This window comes from Vitis riparia, chromosome 15 (genome assembly GCF_004353265.1).
Source record: "Vitis riparia cultivar Riparia Gloire de Montpellier isolate 1030 chromosome 15, EGFV_Vit.rip_1.0, whole genome shotgun sequence".
Lineage (NCBI taxonomy): Eukaryota > Viridiplantae > Streptophyta > Magnoliopsida > Vitales > Vitaceae > Vitis > Vitis riparia.
Genome location: NC_048445.1, coordinates 8,296,871 through 8,315,592, shown reverse-complemented (window position 1 = coordinate 8,315,592; position 18,722 = coordinate 8,296,871). Strand labels below are relative to the sequence as shown.

Here is an 18,722-nt window from a genome sequence, read left to right as displayed (position 1 = left end):
CAGACAAAGTTGCAATAAATTTTCAAAAGGGAAGATGGTGTAGTCATTGTAAAAGAGTGGGTCACACAATTTGAAAGTGTTTAGAAGCTAGAATCCCTCATATTGGTAATCAGCGTGATAAGGTATGTCAGATTGAATAAGAAATTGCCGCTAAGACGAAGTTTTTTAGCTGTACTTACATAAGTAACTAACATAATTATTTTCATTGCATTATGAGTATGTAGCATGAAAGTAATTTGTCTTCTGAATGTGACATTCAAATGGAAATAATGTCTTCAACAAATTCATTAGTTGACATTCAAATGGAAATGATGCATTCAAATGTATGTACAATAGGCTTGTTATATAACAACACAAACTTTGATAACATCTAATTCAACAATAATTGACAACACTTAATCATTGAAAAATGCAGGGAATGCGAGGGGAGCATTTGTCGAATGACCGATCTGACATGTATATAGATTTTGGTGTACTTGGCAATGTAAGCTTGGGAATAAAAAACATTTTTGACATGAATTTGAACTATGTTTTACTTAATGATTTGGCTGAAGTAATTGGAATGGAATTGGATGGCTCAATTTTAACAATGGAATGTGCATGTGCAAATAACAGGATTTCAGCAATATGAACAAACTATGACAACACCATGTCAAGGTGGGGATCTAAACAAATATCCAAATGAAAAGGATATGCAACTTTTTTTTTTTCCTTAATGGAGTAAGGAATGGTAGGTATTAAATCAGTATTTATATTAGTTTATGTTATCACTTTGTCTAATATGTACTTTTAAACTAAGTATTTAATGAAAAGTCTGAATTCCGATCCAGAGTCAAGTTGATTGATAGAATGCAATATCCCCTACATTTATAATTTAATTGATAACAAGTGATAAAATGATTGGTAAAACGGGAAACCGATTCATTTATATCATGTCCAAAAAATAGTTGCGCATACGAATATAATTAAATTCAAATGTGGTTAAAGTTTGACAATTAGGTGGTTATGAGTTAACTATATGAAAGTAATCGATATTATGTAATTCATATGAAATTAGTAAGTGTTGTGATACAACTCAAAATGGGTAAATGTATTTCGGTAATTTGGAATTGCAAACCTTTTAATTGAACTTAATGGCTCAATCACCAGTGTTTACTGAGTGAAAAGCTTTCGGTACCACTTATAGGTATTTATCGGATGGTAGTCGTACTCAGAAATTGCACGATAGCATTCAACAAGTCAATCGGTTGAGAATTTTTCTCTACTGGTAGTCTCCATTCTTCAGCCGGTTGACACTGGAGAAAAAATTTCTCAACCAATCACTTGAACTCCTCGATCGGTAGATACTGCATCCAACTTTTGTTGAACCGATTGTTAAAATTTCTCAGCTGGTCAGGACAAATCCTCAGTCGGTAGACATTGCATCCATAGGGTCATTATTCGATTGAGGAATGTTCTTTATTGGTTGCCATAATTCCATGGCCGGTAGACATTGGACTAATTTGAATTGGTCAACCGGTTCTTACCGGCTTTACGTCATCCCTTAACCAATCTCCACTGCCTTTACAAGTCGTAGCTATAATTCACACCTACTGAAAATATTAGTCGTCTAACCTATACTCTTATCGGTACTCACTATATAATTTTGAGCATAGATAAATGAATATATATATATATATATATATTTGAAAAGCAACCCAAACTATATAGGGACAAAAAAAATCTAAATGCCTAAAAGATCGTACAAAATCAAACATGTCAAAAATGAATGATGCCTATATATTATAATTTCATTTTGCCTACCATATTGAAAGAAGAGTATAGCATATTCAAATAAAACGGACTTGATCATGAACCATGTATGACCATCCAATGTCACAACTTCCCAATAAACATGACGATATGTGAAGATGGAAATGATAAATATTAGAAAAACAATAAATATCACAATAATAATTTTTTCATTGCTCGTGTGGACGTCTTTGTACAAACAATAGCCACGATGGTTTGTTTTTCTCTATTTCCCTCATGTAAATCTAAATCACTTGCTATTTCCCGACGTATTTTAACAGAATTACATAAGTCGGAGGCTGTCATCGAATCACCATTTTTGAATGTCTACATATGTTTAATGACATGCACTCCACAGTCCCACCTAAGAAAAAGATAAGAAAAGAAAAGAAAAATAACTTATTGAATGGTTGTATAATTATAGCTCATATAAACAATATTAATGTTAGTTATGTATTCATACTAACCCATTATCTTGGGTCGGAATCGAAGGAGCCCAATCAATGGAGAATTGGAAGACATCTTTCCCTATGTCATATAGTTTGAAGAACGTTTGACAAAAGTCAACCTAATTTATTTTGAAAGTGTTAATAAATGTGGAAGAGGAAAAAAAACAAATTAAAAGGAAAACAAATAGCTGAAAGCATACCATTGTTTTAACACTCTTAAACCGAAACTTGTCCTGACTCTTCATCGCAATGAATCCAAAATTTGGATATGAGAGTTTTTAAAGTCAATGACGCACAAATACCAATGACCAGAGCAATTGTCATGCATTGGAATAAATAGCTGTAAAGTTAGAAAAACAATATATATGAGTTAGGGCACAAAATATCTACTATATTATAGGTGAAAACAATATCTATTCTAAATTTGATATTTGCAATTAAACATTACAAAGAATTACTAACCTTCTCACAATCATCCAACTCACTAATGTACTTACTCACGATGAATGTTTTTCTATCAAAAAAATGATGAAGACTCCCGCACAAAATCATTTGCTAATAATAAAACATAATATGAACATTAGTATATTGTACTTAATATGTAAGTAAACAACAAGAGAAATATGAGCTTACTGAAAATGTCGTGGGAAAATAACATTTTATACTTCGTATGCCTATGAATTGCCTCTCAAAATAATTTAGCTTTGATGCTTCTAGATTTATTACTTGTTATTAAATAATAACTTCAATAAATTTATTTAATTAATAAAGCACGCATTTGATATAAATGAAGTAGGTACTTACAACATCCATCAAGTTTTGTCTAGGACGTAAACACTCAAAATCTCCACGAACTCCATGTTCATGATCAAAGTTAACAAGAAGCTCATTAAAATAATAATATGTTAAAACATTCTTGACTAAATTGGAACCATATGAATGCTAAAATTGTAACAACACATCTATGAATGTTCTAGACACTACAAACCTTTTTGACAATGCTTTATTGAAAACATAATCAGTAACAAGAGATTGAAGTACATTGAATGATTGAGCATCCACCACGTCTTCATGAATGGACATGGGGATTGACTAAATAAAAAACAAAACATAATTATTAGCTATATATATTGAGTATAAAAAATAAGAACATGATATTAAACTATTTGTATTATACCTCTGATGCTTGACGTTTTCTCATCTTCCTTAAATTGTGTACAAATGGGGAGACCTTGAATTTACTTGGTTTCCTCTCATTTGATGTGCGTGTTTTCATGACATGCTCGGGATAACCACATAGTGCTCGTAATGATTCCTAATATGGAAAATGTCATTAATATACATTTATTTACTATGTAATGGTTAAGTAGTTGTAAAGAAAATAATTTTTTTTATATGATACATACCTTTCCATAATCTCTTCTACTCCTTTTGATTGGAAGTGGTAAAATATCTACATTTTTTCGGAATGATATGCACTTCAATTGATGTAGCACATGCATCTTCATTCTTTCCATTCAAGTCCTCAGTGCATAACTTCTCAATTGACAAAGTGTGAACATAATGTTCATTTCTTTTCTTATTGTCCTTATCTTCCAAACTTCTCTCGCATGAGAGAATGTCGTTCTTCGTTCCCTCCTCGTGCATTATCAAAGGTTTTTCGCTTGACCCAAGGAAGAGACCTTTCAATGTAGTATATTTCTCCTCAAATTCAGTCAAAACTTTTTCACAACTACTACTACTTGCACCATCACACAAATCAATTAGATGTGTCTTTAATTGTTGAAAGGTTTTAACCATCTCCGTTAAGCTCCCACCGTCAACCTAGTGATATATAGGAACTTGATTAATAACATCATAATACAAGGGTTCACTACTAATATTGATACTCACGATGAATATTGTAAAACTTACTCGTTTAATAACATCTTTGTTTGGATTGATTTCAAATTTCTCATCCTCCTCATTCTCTCCCTCCATTGTCATCGCATTTCCATCAACACAATCTCTTATCTCATTTTGTATCACCCATATTTTGACCTACAATATATTCATCAAAATATAACACATATCAGATTAAAAATCACTAAAAACTTAAACCAATATTAAACGACTGTCGAAACTATAACTTACATTGTCATTTGCATATCCACCGAGTTTTTTCAATTTTCATTTCATGTCCAGTACTTCATCATCTCCCCAAACGGTAATCTAAGGAGAAGGTCGAGTATATAGTGGTAGAAATTTCTCTTTGAACGATATATGCTCGTGGTAGAATAACTACGATTATATTTGACATAAATATATAGTTAGTTCACAAATTTTATCATAACAAAATCGAAATTCACTATGATGTAAATAAATTACAAGGACATTACCATTAAAAACAATAAGCAACCGCAAACCCCACTATGTTGTTTCCTCTTAAACTCTTCAATCCCGTGCACAAGATAAGACAACACAAATTCAGTCCAATTCATCTTCTTTATTGAATCGATGTCTTCCACAAGATGTAAGAAAGAACGTTTCAAAAAAAGCTTCATTGTTGGGCACAATAATGCACCCAACACAAATAATACAAAACTAACTTTGAAATCGTTTCCACCTTCTTTATCCTCTCTAATTTGATTTTCTAACATCACTAATGACAATTGCCTCTTTTTATCACAATATTTTTTTACATAAATCATTCTTATGGCTAACATCTTTGTTCATGCCAATCTTCAACCCTCTTGCCCTCAATCCCATAATAAATTCAACATCAATGGAGGATAATTTGATACAAGTATTATACAACTCTAACATATAAGTGTTTGGATTGAAACTATTTATCAACCAAAGACATAACCCATGATCATTTTTCCTACATCGAAGTTGCAAGAGGTTACCAAATCCTATTTCTTCTATGACTGCTCTTTGCTTTGGTTCTAATTATTTAATAACTCTAATCACTTACTCGGGTGAGCATCGAGTCTGAAGATATAACTTAAAAGATACAAAAACATCAAACATGTTTACATTAATCTAATTTGCAACAAATACATAAGTAATGAAATTAAATATTCATTACAAAAAATTTACCTTTGGAACCACACACTTTTGAAGTGAATATTGTTTTGAACTTTCTTTGGACTTTGCCATGAAATCTTCTTTTTCTACTTTTGAAAGTGCATTTCACTTCTTGCCTAATTTTTTCCTCAACTACATTAATTGGTAACATACTTTAAATTTTGATTTTAAAATGTAATTATATTAGACACAACAATATTACTTCTTACATCATCATTTATTTTCATTCCTTTATCATTCTCTTTGATCATGGCCAATTGATCGTTACTACAAAACAATTTCAAACAAATTTAACTATAACAACTACAAAAAACTATATTAAAAAACATATTATTTTACATATTTCTATTTTCCCTTACTAGTAATGTATCCAAGCTCCGATAGACTTCTTTGGATTTCTAACAACTTCAACACCATCGCGTTCACTCCTAAAAATTAAATAAAATCATTTAAGTCAATTTTTATAATATAATTTCAAATATAATAAATCAAACATATTTTCACCACTACTACAAAATCCTCCCTAAATCTCTGTACATTTTAAATGGTCACAAAATTAGCATATAAATTTTTTTCAATCTCCAATTATGGATCTAACCACATTATTTTTCATTAATGTGATCAATCCATAAATCTAACAAAAAACATGAAATATAATGAATACAATATTGTAAAACACATTATCAATACTCACATTTTTTCCTTAATATAGAACTCGACAAATAATTATGACATAACCGCCTTTTGATTAATAAAAAATTGTGTCCTTTTTAGCTTTCTTTCTCTTAATACTACACGTCTTCTTCTTCTTCTTCTTCTCCTAGCTATGTCTTCAATTCGGGTCTTCAAACCACAAAATTTAGAACCCGAAAACACCCCTTACACCTCTTAAACAAAATATAAAATATGAAGAAAATACAAGGGTTATGGAAAGGAGAGGGGGGAGCGGGAATATCGAACTCTTTACTTCAAAACCCGAAAAAATCCCAAATATGAAAATTAAATATGGACATAAACAGAGGGGGATACAGAGAAAATACAGAACTCGAAAAGATGCCACCCGAAACGACTACAATATCTCACCCGAAAACACCCAACAACATGAAAACATCCAACAATACACGAAGACAACTAAAAGCACCTGAAAATAACAACCGATGGAGATGAGTGGAAAACACAAGTACCCGGAGAAGAGTCGAGTATGGAGAAGAGAGGAAAATATGGGGAAACTCGGTAAAAGAGGGAGAAAAAAAAACTACTTGACCCGACTATGGAGGATGAGTGGAGAAGATACCAAATTAGGGGGAAAAAAACGGGAAAAGGGGGAGAAAACAAGAGGAAGAACAACTACCCGAACCGGCTATGGAGGATGACTGGAGAAGAGAGCAAATTAAGCGAGGGGGAAACGGGAAATGGGTGAGAGAATACGATAGGGAACAACAGCTACATGGCCGGTTATGGTGGATGATGAGTGGAGATGAGAGCATGGGATAGGTCGGCTATGGAGGAGAAGAGGGGAAAAACGGGAAAAAAGGCTGAGACGGGGAGAGAACAGGAGGGGAAGGTACCTAGTTTTTTTTTTTTTTCCTTTTTCATTTGGATGACTGAGATTTAATCTTTTTCATCCAACGGCTAAAAAAAAACGAGGCATGCTACTTCCCCCGGCATCATAGAATTTTTCCAAAAATTATAGACTAAAATTCATTTTAAATGACGACGATAGTGTCTTCTTTGTATACGATAATATGTTTGTAAATTTTTTCATTAGATAAACAATCTTCAAATCAAGTAAGATTTAAAGCATTGGATTCATTAGCAAGTATTGTTATTTTTAGAAATGATTTAAAACTCAAATATCAATCCAATTAATATTAGAAATTTATGGGTAAAAATTGGTTTAAAATAATTAATATTTCTCTTTTACAATCTTACTTTTCTGATTATTTTTCATTAGACAAATAAACTTCAAATTAAAATACTTAATATGTTAGATTTAGTAATAAGTTTAGTAATTTTTTTTTTAAAAAAAAAATTGGAACCCAAATAATGACTCAATCAATATAAAAAATTTATGGATCAAAATTAATTTAAAATCACTTTATTATTTATTTATAAATTTTCTCGGAGGAGAAATTAGCTTCAAATCAAATGATATTTGTATAGAATTTATTAATATGTTTAATAATTTTTAAAAATAATTTAAAACTAAAAAAGTAGATCTAATCACTATAAAAAATAATAGATTAAAATCGATATATATTATGAGTTGTGATTTTATTATTTTCTTGTACAAATAACTATTTTTTTTGGAATTTCTTACTAGGTAATTAGTTTTTATATCAAGTGACTAATAATTTATTTATTTATTTTTACATATCTTATAATTTTAAGAATAATTTGAAATTTAAAAAATTGATCAAATTAATTACAAAATAAATCAAAGCATTCCAAAATAATAAAGTACTAAATGTTTGCATGTAATGAAAAACTATAATTTATAATTTTCTTATTATATTACTATTCATATTTTACTAAAAGCTATATATATATATATAATTTTTCTTTAATTCCTTTGCCCATTCCAAGCTAATGGGGGATGGAGAGTGAGTGAAATGAAATGCATATCACATGTTGGGTGATGTTTGGCTTTTTGATTGTTGAAAGTAATTGAAGGAGAATAAAAGAAAAAACACTATTAAGTTAAATTTAGTTCTATTTAAATCTAAATAAAAGAAAAAACAAACACCACCTTATCAAGAGTGATTTCTTTTATCAACTATTATTTTATTTTATCTTTATATAAAAGCATTTACCAAAGAAACACAACTACCAAAAATGGTACACACTAAAACCACCACAGATGAAAAGCACTTTCATCTGTATACTGTTTAGATGATAAGTCCTCTGTTGCCATAGCTAACACTATCTGCAGGACCATGACCATGGAGTCTGGCACTAATACCAAACATCAGCGCCCAGCATTTCTAATTATAAACCAAATGCATCCAAAATTTCAAACCCCTCACCACGTACATTTCCAGTCACCCAAACAAACATGAAGAATTTAGTTAACATAATAACTCTGGTTTTTAAAGGCAAAGACTATGATTCTCTCCCAAAGTATCATTTAGTACCAACCCCTAAATACAAGGTTGCCCTATAAATTTAAAAACCGATATCCCAAATCTGATAGTGATTGTGCAGCCAAGAGCACAGGCTGTTGAACAGGTAACACATTCACTACTATAGAGCAGGGGAAGAGACCTTGGTGATCCTGGAGGATTGATTTTGTTGTGATGGAAATGAAGCTTGGCAAAAAAATGCTCCTAATGTTCATGCATCATCATATCTGCAAACTAGGATATAAGCCATCTGCGTCAGTTTTGAATATATCTCTGAAACATTGCATTTATTATTGACACATCAAGCAAAGCAGTGTGCAAGATTTATAGATCCGAAACATGAGGCACCTGTGAGCAATATTTCTATCTTCCCAAGGTTTATTATGGCTTTCCATGAGAGTCAGGTAGGTAGGTTTAGTTTCCTTTCACAATAACAATGTTGTCCATCATATTTTAGCTTTCGGAAGGTTACCACAAAAAAGCGGGTATCGACATCAACACCAACTACTCCGGTTTGTGTTTTGTTATGTAGTATCTGCGATTTTTTTTGTTGTTTTTGAAACTGGATTGTTAACCGGATGTATCTCCAGTCCAGTTCACTTGTTCTGCCTTTTTCGGCTTTGAACTGGCATTGGACTGGACCGGTGAGTCAGACTGGAGAATCGGCTAACCAGACTGAGGAGGGCTTGAACCTAGGCCTTGTCTAAAAAAGTGGCACTGGGTTACCATCAGCCAAACTTTTCTTCTATCGTGTTGGTGGCTTATAATAAATATAATCAATATTTAGAATAAAGTTATCTTCCACATGCATTTGTAACAAAAACATACTAATATTAAAAAATTATTCTTTTAGGCAAAAGAATAATATTACTATCAATCTTTTTTTTTTTTTTTTTTTTTGATAACTAAGGAACCTTCTATGGTCAAGCCCTTAGGACTCTCCATGAGGACCCAAACCTCGGGGTGCTGACGGCCTCCTACAACAAACATTGGGTAAATTCAAGATGTCATCAATGATAGAATTCGAACCCAAATCATGTGCCACTTACTGGGATCATACTTCCCACTGTTTGCCCTGACCAACTGGGCCACCCTAATGGGTAATAATATTACTACCAATGTCTAAAAATAGGTACACTAAAGTACATTGAGAGTATACAAAGGTGCCAAAAAGGCAAACAAATAAAGAAAAACAAAAATCACCTCTTTAGAAAAAAAAAAAAAAATAGAAGGAAAAAAAAAAATACCACCTTACTCGTATTAATAAGAACCCAACCAATCAACAAAATCTAGAATGAACATAAAGACACCATCTAAAGAATTTCTAACCCAAATCCAGAGAGAGCATATGAAAGAGTTCTTGAGAGCTTGATCTAATTGGTCTTCATTGACAAAAGCTCTATGATTTATCTTCTTTCAAATGGCTCAGAATAAGTGTAAAAGAGTTACTCTCCACACCTTCACATTCACATGCTTCTTCCCTCCCAAAAGTCCCTGCCAACTTAATAACATTCATCTAACCATAGTAGACATCACCAGCTCAACTTTAAACAATGAGAATAAGTGTCATAATATTCTCATTTCAGCATAATGAAGAAGGATCTGATAGACTGACTCCTCATCTACCATACAAAGATTGCATCTATTCGCTAAAGTCTATCCCCTTCTTTTTAATTGATTTATCATTAGAATTCTCCATTATGCTGCTTCCCAAACAAAGAATTCTACTTTCGTTGACACACATGGGTTCCACACTACTTTTACTGGAAAAGTTGCTTCTCTTTCTAGCTGCAGGAAAAGAGTAAAAGTTTTAATTTTCTTCCATATCAATTTGTGTTCCATACTCCTCTTTACCAAATACTTCTGCAGTTTTGCTAAAAAAGCCTCAACAATTTCTAACTCCCAAATCGTTGAACTGTCTTGGGAAGCATAGATTCCATTGCCCTCCCTCACTTATCTCTGCCCAAATATCTCCAATCCACGCATCTTTTAGTTGGCTATGGCAAACAATAACAGGAATGTGATGCTCAATGCTTTGTTGCTACACCAATTATCCATCCAAAACTTCACCATTCGTTCATTTCCCACCTCAAAATAAGTTCTACTTTTAAGATCCTCCCACTCTCTCCTTAATGCTTTTCATATCCCACCAACTCCATATCCATCCCTTACTTACGGGAGCACCCCCCCTTCTGCTTCCCCATACTTTCCCCCAATAACTCATTTCTCTATGGGCTCCATCTCTGAAGTGTCTCCAACTCCCCATCTCAAGCAGCACCTCATTTAGAATAGCTAAATCTCTTATGCCCAAGCCACCTTTCTTATTATTCATACACACAATCGATCATTTCACTAGATTAGGTTTTTTCTCATGGGTTCCCCCTTCCCAAAGGAAATCTATTTGAAGCTTCTAAAGTACCAAACACATCCTCTTTGGAATGACAAACAAGGACATGCAGTGTATTGGCAAACTAAATTGAGTAATTTTAATCAAAGTTAGCCTTTCCTTCTTTGAAAGATATTTCCTCTTCCACACAAGCCTTTTGATGAATCTCTTTTCCACTACTTCCCATACTGCTCACAACTTAACGGAAGCATCTAGAGTAAGACCCAGATATGAAGTAAGGAGTTTCCCCATTCTGCATCCCAATAAAGAAGGGGGTCTCTTCATTAGGGACCCTCCTGATTGGAATAAGCTCACTTTTTGTCATACTAACTTTTAACCCTGAGACCACCTCAAACCGCATAAGGGTCCGACTTAAATATATCATTTGCTCTTCACAAACATCACAAACAATGAGGGTATAAACAAAAGGTGGATCACCTCTACCCTTCACTATCCTTCCTATCTTGCCTTAAAAATTGAAATGAAGCCTCCCTTCCTCCTCATCTTCAAATAACTACTGTGTGTTTCTATCACCAAAAATGGATGCAAAAGCTCTCTTATTTAAAATGGATGCAAAAGCCTCCCTTGCTCTCTTATTTTATATTAATAAAATAAAAAATAACAATACATTTACATTGCATGCTTATCATGATTCGATATGATAATATTAAAGATAAAAGGATGAAATATTTTAAGTTTTTTAATTATTATTTATATATAATTTTAACTTCTTATAATTATTTCTAATTTTAATAATATATAAATTACATATTTATATAGTCATATTACTATCACAATATTATTACCATTCAACCACTGATCCGATAGCTTTTTTGATTCCATGACCAATCTAGTTATGAAAATGTTTACCATATGCATACTTAAGACTAATTTTAAGATTCAAGAAATGCAGTTCTGCAAAAAATTTTGAAAGTCTCGAAGTGGAAAATCAACAAGGAAAAAAACAGTTTTTTCCAAAAACTTGTTATATGCTAGAACACTAATACAACAACCAAAAGGGGGAAAAAGACATTTTGAAGGCAGGAAATTTACACTGAATGCTGAGCACCAGCTTGTTGCATCAGCTGAGTATATATGTATTCATCCACCCTCTGCTTTGCCAAAGCTACCTGGTATGTCTCAAGAGATCAACCACAAAAAAGCGAAAAAAAAAAAAAAAAACCAAAAAAACAAGAATGGGAAAGCAAAAAAAAAAAAGAGATTTTGGCAACTAAATAACAAATAATCAGTCAACATCTAGAATTTTCTGAACTTTAAAATTTATCGCCAACTTTCAGCACAGGATTACTTCTTCCTTTTGAAATCTATTCCAATCCAACTTCTCTGAGTTCTACTAAATTTCAAGAATATTTTTATTTTTAAATGTTTTCTTTTTAGTACATAAGATGCAGACGAACATCATGCTATAGACTTCAGTTTTGACCATGAGCTCTCAACCTTACAACACTAAAACCATGAGAGCAAGTAAATAGTTTCTTAATAAATTAAAATTTTTGAAAGAAATGACCAATTACATTCACCCAAATTTCCCTTCAATTAGATCTCCTCCATGCCATTTTTACCCATTCTTTTTTGGTGAAGTAACAGGCAAAACTTAATCCTCCCCCAAAGGAAAAGGCTGCCCTCACATGAAACCTAATATTCCATCCTATACCTCTGAAAGGCATGCATACCAAGAGTTTAGCTATGTAACAAGGAACTAGTATCACCAATATTTATGAAAATGGATTTACCTGCTGGGCACTGCCACCAAATTGAATTTGCCTATGGTTTTGTTCACCTTTCCCACCGTAAACCTGAAAAAACACAAAATCAAGGAACTTGAAAAGTACTAGCCAGGAAGAGAATTCTACAGAAAAAAAAAAAGGAATTTAATTAAGGAATATAGCTCAATCTCTATCACTAAAATATTTCAGAGCATTTTTTCTGAAACCTGTCATGATTCACTATCCATTAACAAAAAAACAAAAAAGAGCATATTTTTATTGTGCAAAATTGTGGGACATGAGTTTCTTAGAATTGAACAGGCCTGAGGCCAAACAGCCTCGTTTCAATACATTGGTTCCTCCCAAACAAATTCATTATTAGAGAGTGACATTAGTGTGAGCATGTCTCTATCATCCAAGAAATACATGAACTACTATGATGCAAGGAAATACTTCAGGAAGAAACAATAAGTACCACAACATACAAACTAAGTAAGAAACACTTTTGAATGGAAGGCAGAAGCAACGACAACAAGAATTTGCATGTATTTGTGCTGCAGGTTATCTGTTGTTCATTGTACTGAATTCTTCATGCAGTATGGTAATAACAAACATTTATATATAAAAAAAAAATCCTTCCAAAGAACATTTATTAGTAATAATACCAAAAAATCAATGTGATTCCAATGAAGAAGCCAGGATAATTTAAACATTGTTGTGTAGGGATGTACAGAATTAAGACATGGATTCTGATAACAGATCAGAATTATCTATTGATGAGGTACAAATAATTGGATTAGCAACATTTATTTTCTTAATTTCTAGAAGCAATCTGTTGACTTAGAAAGTAATTGTAAATATTTTCAAACAGGTTAATAATTCTAGATCTAAGAAGTTCCTGTACAAGCCAAAGAAAAAAAAGGAAAAATCACTCGTCTGATAAGCTTAAATGTTTCAACATATTTCAATGAGCAAGGATCAAGTGCAACTCCCCATACATTTCAGTTAGTAAAGAAGCTTCCCTTCAGTCCATCATACAATTGGACATGAAAGATCATTGAGATGATCAATTCAAATAGTTCAGATTATTCAACGACTGCAAACTACCGAGCCTTCAAAAGAGACTTGGACCACAGAAAGAAACACAGATACCCTAAGGATTCCAACTTCTTATCAGCCAAGTGTTCTTTCATAGTGGCCTAATGACGATTCTAAAATTAAATCAGAACAGCGAAAGCAAGCAGAAACTTCTTCCCTCATTCAATCCAATTAAACCACTATTCATTAGGAAAGTGCTAAACCTAAAAATCTTAGTTAAATATCCTTGCATAAGAATTATAAATTCACATACCTTGATCATCGCTCCGGACTCATTTCTGATCCTTGATATGTTGGAGCCACATCTGCCGATCAACCCACCAACCAATGTTTCCGGAATCATCATGTTCAAAGTTACATAATCAGCTGCAAGATTGGTTGTCCTAAAGATGATGTGGTTATAAGACAAAATATTAAGATTCATACAGTTGCAAACTGTGGAAGTTGGAAAATACAGTTATTTTGAACAGAAAACACTGAATAACCTGAAGCTGGGTCCAAGTATTGTTGACTCGTTCGATTTGTGTTAGGATTGTATATCGGGCTGATGGAAATCACTTGTCTGGGTGGGTTTTCCCTAAAAAAATATTGAATTGACGTATTTATTAGGATTTTGAAAACCATGCTGAAGAAAACAATGGAAAACCAAGTGCAGTGAATGAAAATTGAAGGAAAACCTTAGCTGACAACCAATCTCCTCCAGAGCCTTCAGTACAACAGGCACATCACCAGATATCTAGTATAACATGAATGTTGAACATAACTCAGCAAAAGAAAGAAGAAAACAGGAATCCTAAGCATAACCTGATTTAGGCAAAAGAACAATTTATTGAAAACCCAAAAATAAAAAAGGTTGAACATAAAAAACTATGGCATAACAGCAAGCTCAAAAACTCAGTTCAATTTAACAATTACAAAGAAAATGAGCTCACCTGTACCATGCGATCAGAGTCATGAGCAGATGCACACAAAGGCAACTGATTTTGAGGTAGAATTGTGATTGTGGCACCAGAGGAATTCCTCAGTTTTTCAATGTTTTGTCCAGACATCCCTATCAAACAACCTGCTTGAGACCCAGCAATCAGAAGTCTTATTGCATTGGCTACCACATGTCCAGCACCAACTTTTAAAGCATCTGTATTGCTATCGTCTTCCTGTATGGTTACAAACAAAACCATTCATTTAATCACTATAACATATAAAGCAATCATTCAACCTTAATAGTTCATTTTTGTCTTGTTTTCTAACAAGTTAAAAGATCCAAACCCCTGGGTCAGTTATGAGATACATCAACATTTAGAAATTTGTATCATGTACATTGTACAAGAAAATAAGAGATGCAGCTGTGATTATAGAAAACAATATAACTTCCAACTACTGTAATTCATCCTCCAACATATAATATAAAGAAATAAGAGATCTTACGTATTAAAAAAAAAAATTTCCAGCTATTTGTCAATATTTCTGTAATCATGGATTTGTAAACCATTCTAAAGAGACAATTGGACTAATTATGAATACATCCTTCTTTTTTTTTTCCCTTTTTTCTTGTCTTTTTCTTTTTGATAGCTAACTTCTTTTTGGGCATGCACAATTAAACATGGCTGCCCATTTATTTCTGTATCATATATTTTATTAAGATTTAAGAAGTTAAAACATGTCCATTCTTAGGGGATTTCAGCTATTTATTTCAGTACATGGAATTTAACCTTTAAACTCAAGATATGACAAGTTCTTGAGCTCACAGATGTGTAGTGCCGACAAAATAAATTTTAATCATTTTTCCTTAAATCTAAGAAAACTTCTCCCCATTATGGATCCATGGAGGAGAATAATAAATTTGACAGCTGCTGACCATGAGTGGATCTATTGGAGCTGGCAAGAATATCTTCAAACAAGGCTATTATGTGTTTGTGTGTGTGTGTGTGTTCTGACAGGTAAATTCTTTATTTTATTCCACAAGGACTTGAACCCCAAACCCTCCACAACCCTATCCCAATCCCTTACCACTTGTGCCAAATATCAAGAGCATCTTTAAATAGGCTGGTTTGTTTGGTCACCTAACAAGTATCATCATATCTTATGATGTTTGTGAAATTCTGAATTGGTTAGGAGATGGCCATGTATCATAAAAATCAAAATTTTTAAACGCAAAAGTATAAAGCGAGACGTAAGCCTTTTGAGACCCTAATTTTTATAATTAATAAGTTTTTTTTTTATTGGTAAAATTATTATTATTATTAATTTTTATAATTAATAAGTATGCAAAAATATAATAAATAAAATGTATAAAAAATAAAAATAAAACATAAAAACTAAAACTTCAATATATAAAGAATTGTAAATAAATTACATAATTATTTTATAACATAAAAGAATTCCAATTATAAAGTTTTCAAAATTAAATATTAGAATAGCTAATTATTAATAATTTAATATAAATATAAAAACCTAATTATTTATATAATTTTTACAATTTTCCATTGGACAAAAAAAAAAAAAAAAAAAAAGAACATGGAAGGTGGGAAAGTGGAAACTGGACATTAAGTGAAAGTTAGTGTAGGAAGTGGTCACAGGTCAAACTAAAAACAATAAAAAACCCAATAAAACAAAAATGAAAGATGAAAACAAAAAATATCCTAGCTCTAAACAACCACCCCCCCCCAAAAAAAAAAAAAAAGATGGGAAAAGAAAAACAAAAAACCGGAAGGTGTGGACTGAGAAGAAAGGAGAAAGGAAAGAAGTGTACAAGGGGCAGAGAGGCACTGATTCTTGAGATGAGACGGATGGGATGCTACCAGAGGGCGGGGGTGCCATTGGAGTAAAAAACAATGATTGTGGGGGTTTCACAGAGCTAGGGTTAGGGTTTTTCTTCAAATTTCTTCTCTATGCTCAGTTTGCACTCTCTCTACGGGATTGTCAAGTTAAAATGTTCGGTTTTTTTTAAATGTGGTCATCTCATCTGCAAAGACCTACAGAAGTGTACACCTCAATCCAGAGGCATAGAAGGCACAATAGCCAAAGTGCACCTCTGCTACACCTCGCTGTGAACTTCTTCTTTTTCTTCAATGCCTCAAGGTGTTTTTGCCATGCATTGCCTTGAGGTGCACTTGAGAAAACGCCTTTGAAAACCCTGGTAAAAATTTTGAACCGTATTGACAACAATATTCCTGGTTCAGAGATGCCCACATTTTGTAACACTCCATGCCAACAAACAACATAGTCAAGATCGACTCTAGTTTAAATATGCATAGCAAGATTTAAAATTGAGAAGAAAAAAAAGGACATGAAAGAGGTACTTCTGGGGTTTCATTAAATAAAAAAGGCTGCTGATAAAAAGAATCAATAATGATTCCAAAATTCACTATGCAATGATGAGGCTTTGTCAAGTCAAACAGTAAACTCGCAAAGAATCACATCACCTTCAGGATTAAACTGGCTATTTGCAGGAGTGCGTTCTCTGCATCAGAAATAACATTTTCACTGTCTTTAGAACTTATTATGATCACACGCTCTTCATGACGCTGCAAAACATAAGAAAGAGGATGTAAATACCATTATAATTAAACAAAAAAAAAAGGATTCGGGTATGCCACCAAATTGTTTTAAACAACAGTTTCAATTTAAGATTTCTAAGATTATTAATAGTCTTTTTGCTCACCGGAAAAGGGAATAATTACTTTCTCGAAATTAAAAAAAAACCGACAACAGAGAAATAATGTTAGGAGAAAAACTGATACTTCTTGAAGAATGAACTAGCTCGAACACAATTGGATGAAAAGTGACCAAATAAAGGGCCATGCATACACTTTACATTAGCATATTAGCAAAGAAAATCTGAATATGGTCGAACCAAATATAGAAATATCCAAAACTGAAAGTGCGAAACTTTTTCCTTTAAAAATATCCCAGCAACCAATCGGATATGAAACCGTATGCACCCCAATACCATGAGTTTCATTTTTGTTTCTGAGAGGCCAAAAGCTCTCCTCTACTAATCAAATGGTTTTAGTATTTAAAAATCTAAAAACGCAAACCTTCGGAAAATTTTTCCTTTCCCGCATTTTCTCTCAACCAAATAGTGTCAACCCGCATGGATTAAAAAAAAAGGGGTCTAAGAATCAAAGTTTTAACCTCTTTCGTTGCCTCAATTTTCGAGTAATCTACTAATAGAAATACCATCATATATCCACACTATACAGTGATGCTAAGCAGTAAAATGGTAAAACATGAGAAATATGTAAGGCCAAAATTTCCATCTTTTTCTCTTTTGTCGCATTTTCTCAGCAACCAAACAGAGCCGAACTCAAATCAAAGAAACCACAAATAACTCACAGCAATAGCATCGGCGATTTTGATAGTGGCCTTGGTCTCTTCTCGAATCTTCTGGATTCTCGATCCTTCTTTACCGATAACCTTCCCGATCTGTCTTGAAGGAACCACTATCCGGAACAACACATCCTGGTTCTTGGCCCGCCGCTTTGGCGACCGGTGATCGTCGGCTACTTCTCCAGTTGCCGAGTAGATGACGCCGCCATCGTCGTCGCGAGGGCGCTTCATCGAAGTAGGCTCAGATGGAGCTGGGGCTTCGGACTGTGGGATGGGGGTTTTGGGAACTTCGCCTTCTTGTGCCATTGAAGTCAGGGAACTCAGGAAGAGATGCAATGCAAAAGCGGTCCTATGTATGGCCTATGAGAAGCTGCAATTCGCAAGGGTTTTCTTTAGAGTAACTGATATTACTGTTTTACCCTTTGTCTTCTTTCGTACTCCTTTCCCCACTTGATTTTGATTTAATTTTTCTTTTATAAAGATAGATTTTATACATATATAGTAGCACCCTTGATTCCATACCCTCACCCAAATGTTAAATATACATTTGTTTGTACTTATTCAATGGGGCTAATGTGCATGTTATCTAAGCCACTATCATAGTATAAAAATGTGGGATCAATCATAATCCATCATATACATGATTAGTTCTCATTATTTTGTACCCAAACTTTGTATCATTATTTGTACCTTGATTCATTCTTTTATGTATTGATTTCATTATTTGTATCCTTATTCAATGACACAAATT

General features: G+C 33.0%; 1 protein-coding gene across 6 annotated transcripts; it reads right to left on the bottom strand.

Moving 5' to 3' along the window:
* Positions 1-1,942: 1,942 nt before the first annotated feature.
* Positions 1,943-18,322, bottom strand: LOC117932475 (poly(rC)-binding protein 4-like). 6 transcript variants are annotated; one of them, XM_034853734.1, is made up of 18 exons: positions 17,978-18,322; positions 17,065-17,166; positions 14,575-14,796; positions 14,320-14,378; positions 14,128-14,219; positions 13,896-14,008; positions 12,572-12,634; positions 11,871-11,947; positions 5,669-5,737; positions 4,374-4,520; positions 4,155-4,280; positions 3,647-4,064; positions 3,418-3,555; positions 3,045-3,094; positions 2,703-2,795; positions 2,441-2,580; positions 2,259-2,359; positions 1,943-2,155 (listed from the first exon to the last, which is right to left on the bottom strand). In XM_034853734.1, exons 1-10 carry the CDS (start codon positions 18,275-18,277, stop codon positions 4,415-4,417), a joined length of 1,203 nt encoding a protein of 400 aa, XP_034709625.1. In that variant the 5' UTR covers positions 18,278-18,322; the 3' UTR covers positions 1,943-2,155; positions 2,259-2,359; positions 2,441-2,580; positions 2,703-2,795; positions 3,045-3,094; positions 3,418-3,555; positions 3,647-4,064; positions 4,155-4,280; positions 4,374-4,414. The 6 variants fall into 6 exon arrangements, with proteins under 6 accessions (XP_034709625.1, XP_034709626.1, XP_034709627.1 ...); XM_034853735.1 differs by lacking the exons at positions 3,045-3,094; positions 5,669-5,737; XM_034853736.1 differs by lacking the exons at positions 1,943-2,155; positions 2,259-2,359; positions 2,441-2,580; ... (3 more) ...; positions 3,647-4,064; positions 4,155-4,280 and adding an exon at positions 4,619-4,671 and having other exon boundaries at positions 4,453-4,520.
* Between the last annotated feature and the right edge of the window lie 400 nt (positions 18,323-18,722).

What these genes read in the sequence shown, in the direction of transcription:
- LOC117932475 (XM_034853734.1), bottom strand. Translation starts at nt 18,277, where the DNA reads ATGGCACAAGAAGGCGAAGTTCCCAAAACCCCCATCCCACAGTCCGAA. An exon ending in TAGCCAGTTTAATCCTGAAG is followed by an intron (nt 14,797 to 17,064) that starts GTGATGTGATTC and finishes GTAACCATACAG; the next exon opens with GAAGACGATAGCAATACAGA. An exon ending in GGAGCTTGGATACATTACTA is followed by an intron (nt 4,521 to 5,668) that starts GTAAGGGAAAAT and finishes ATATAATCGTAG; the next exon opens with TTATTCTACCACGAGCATAT.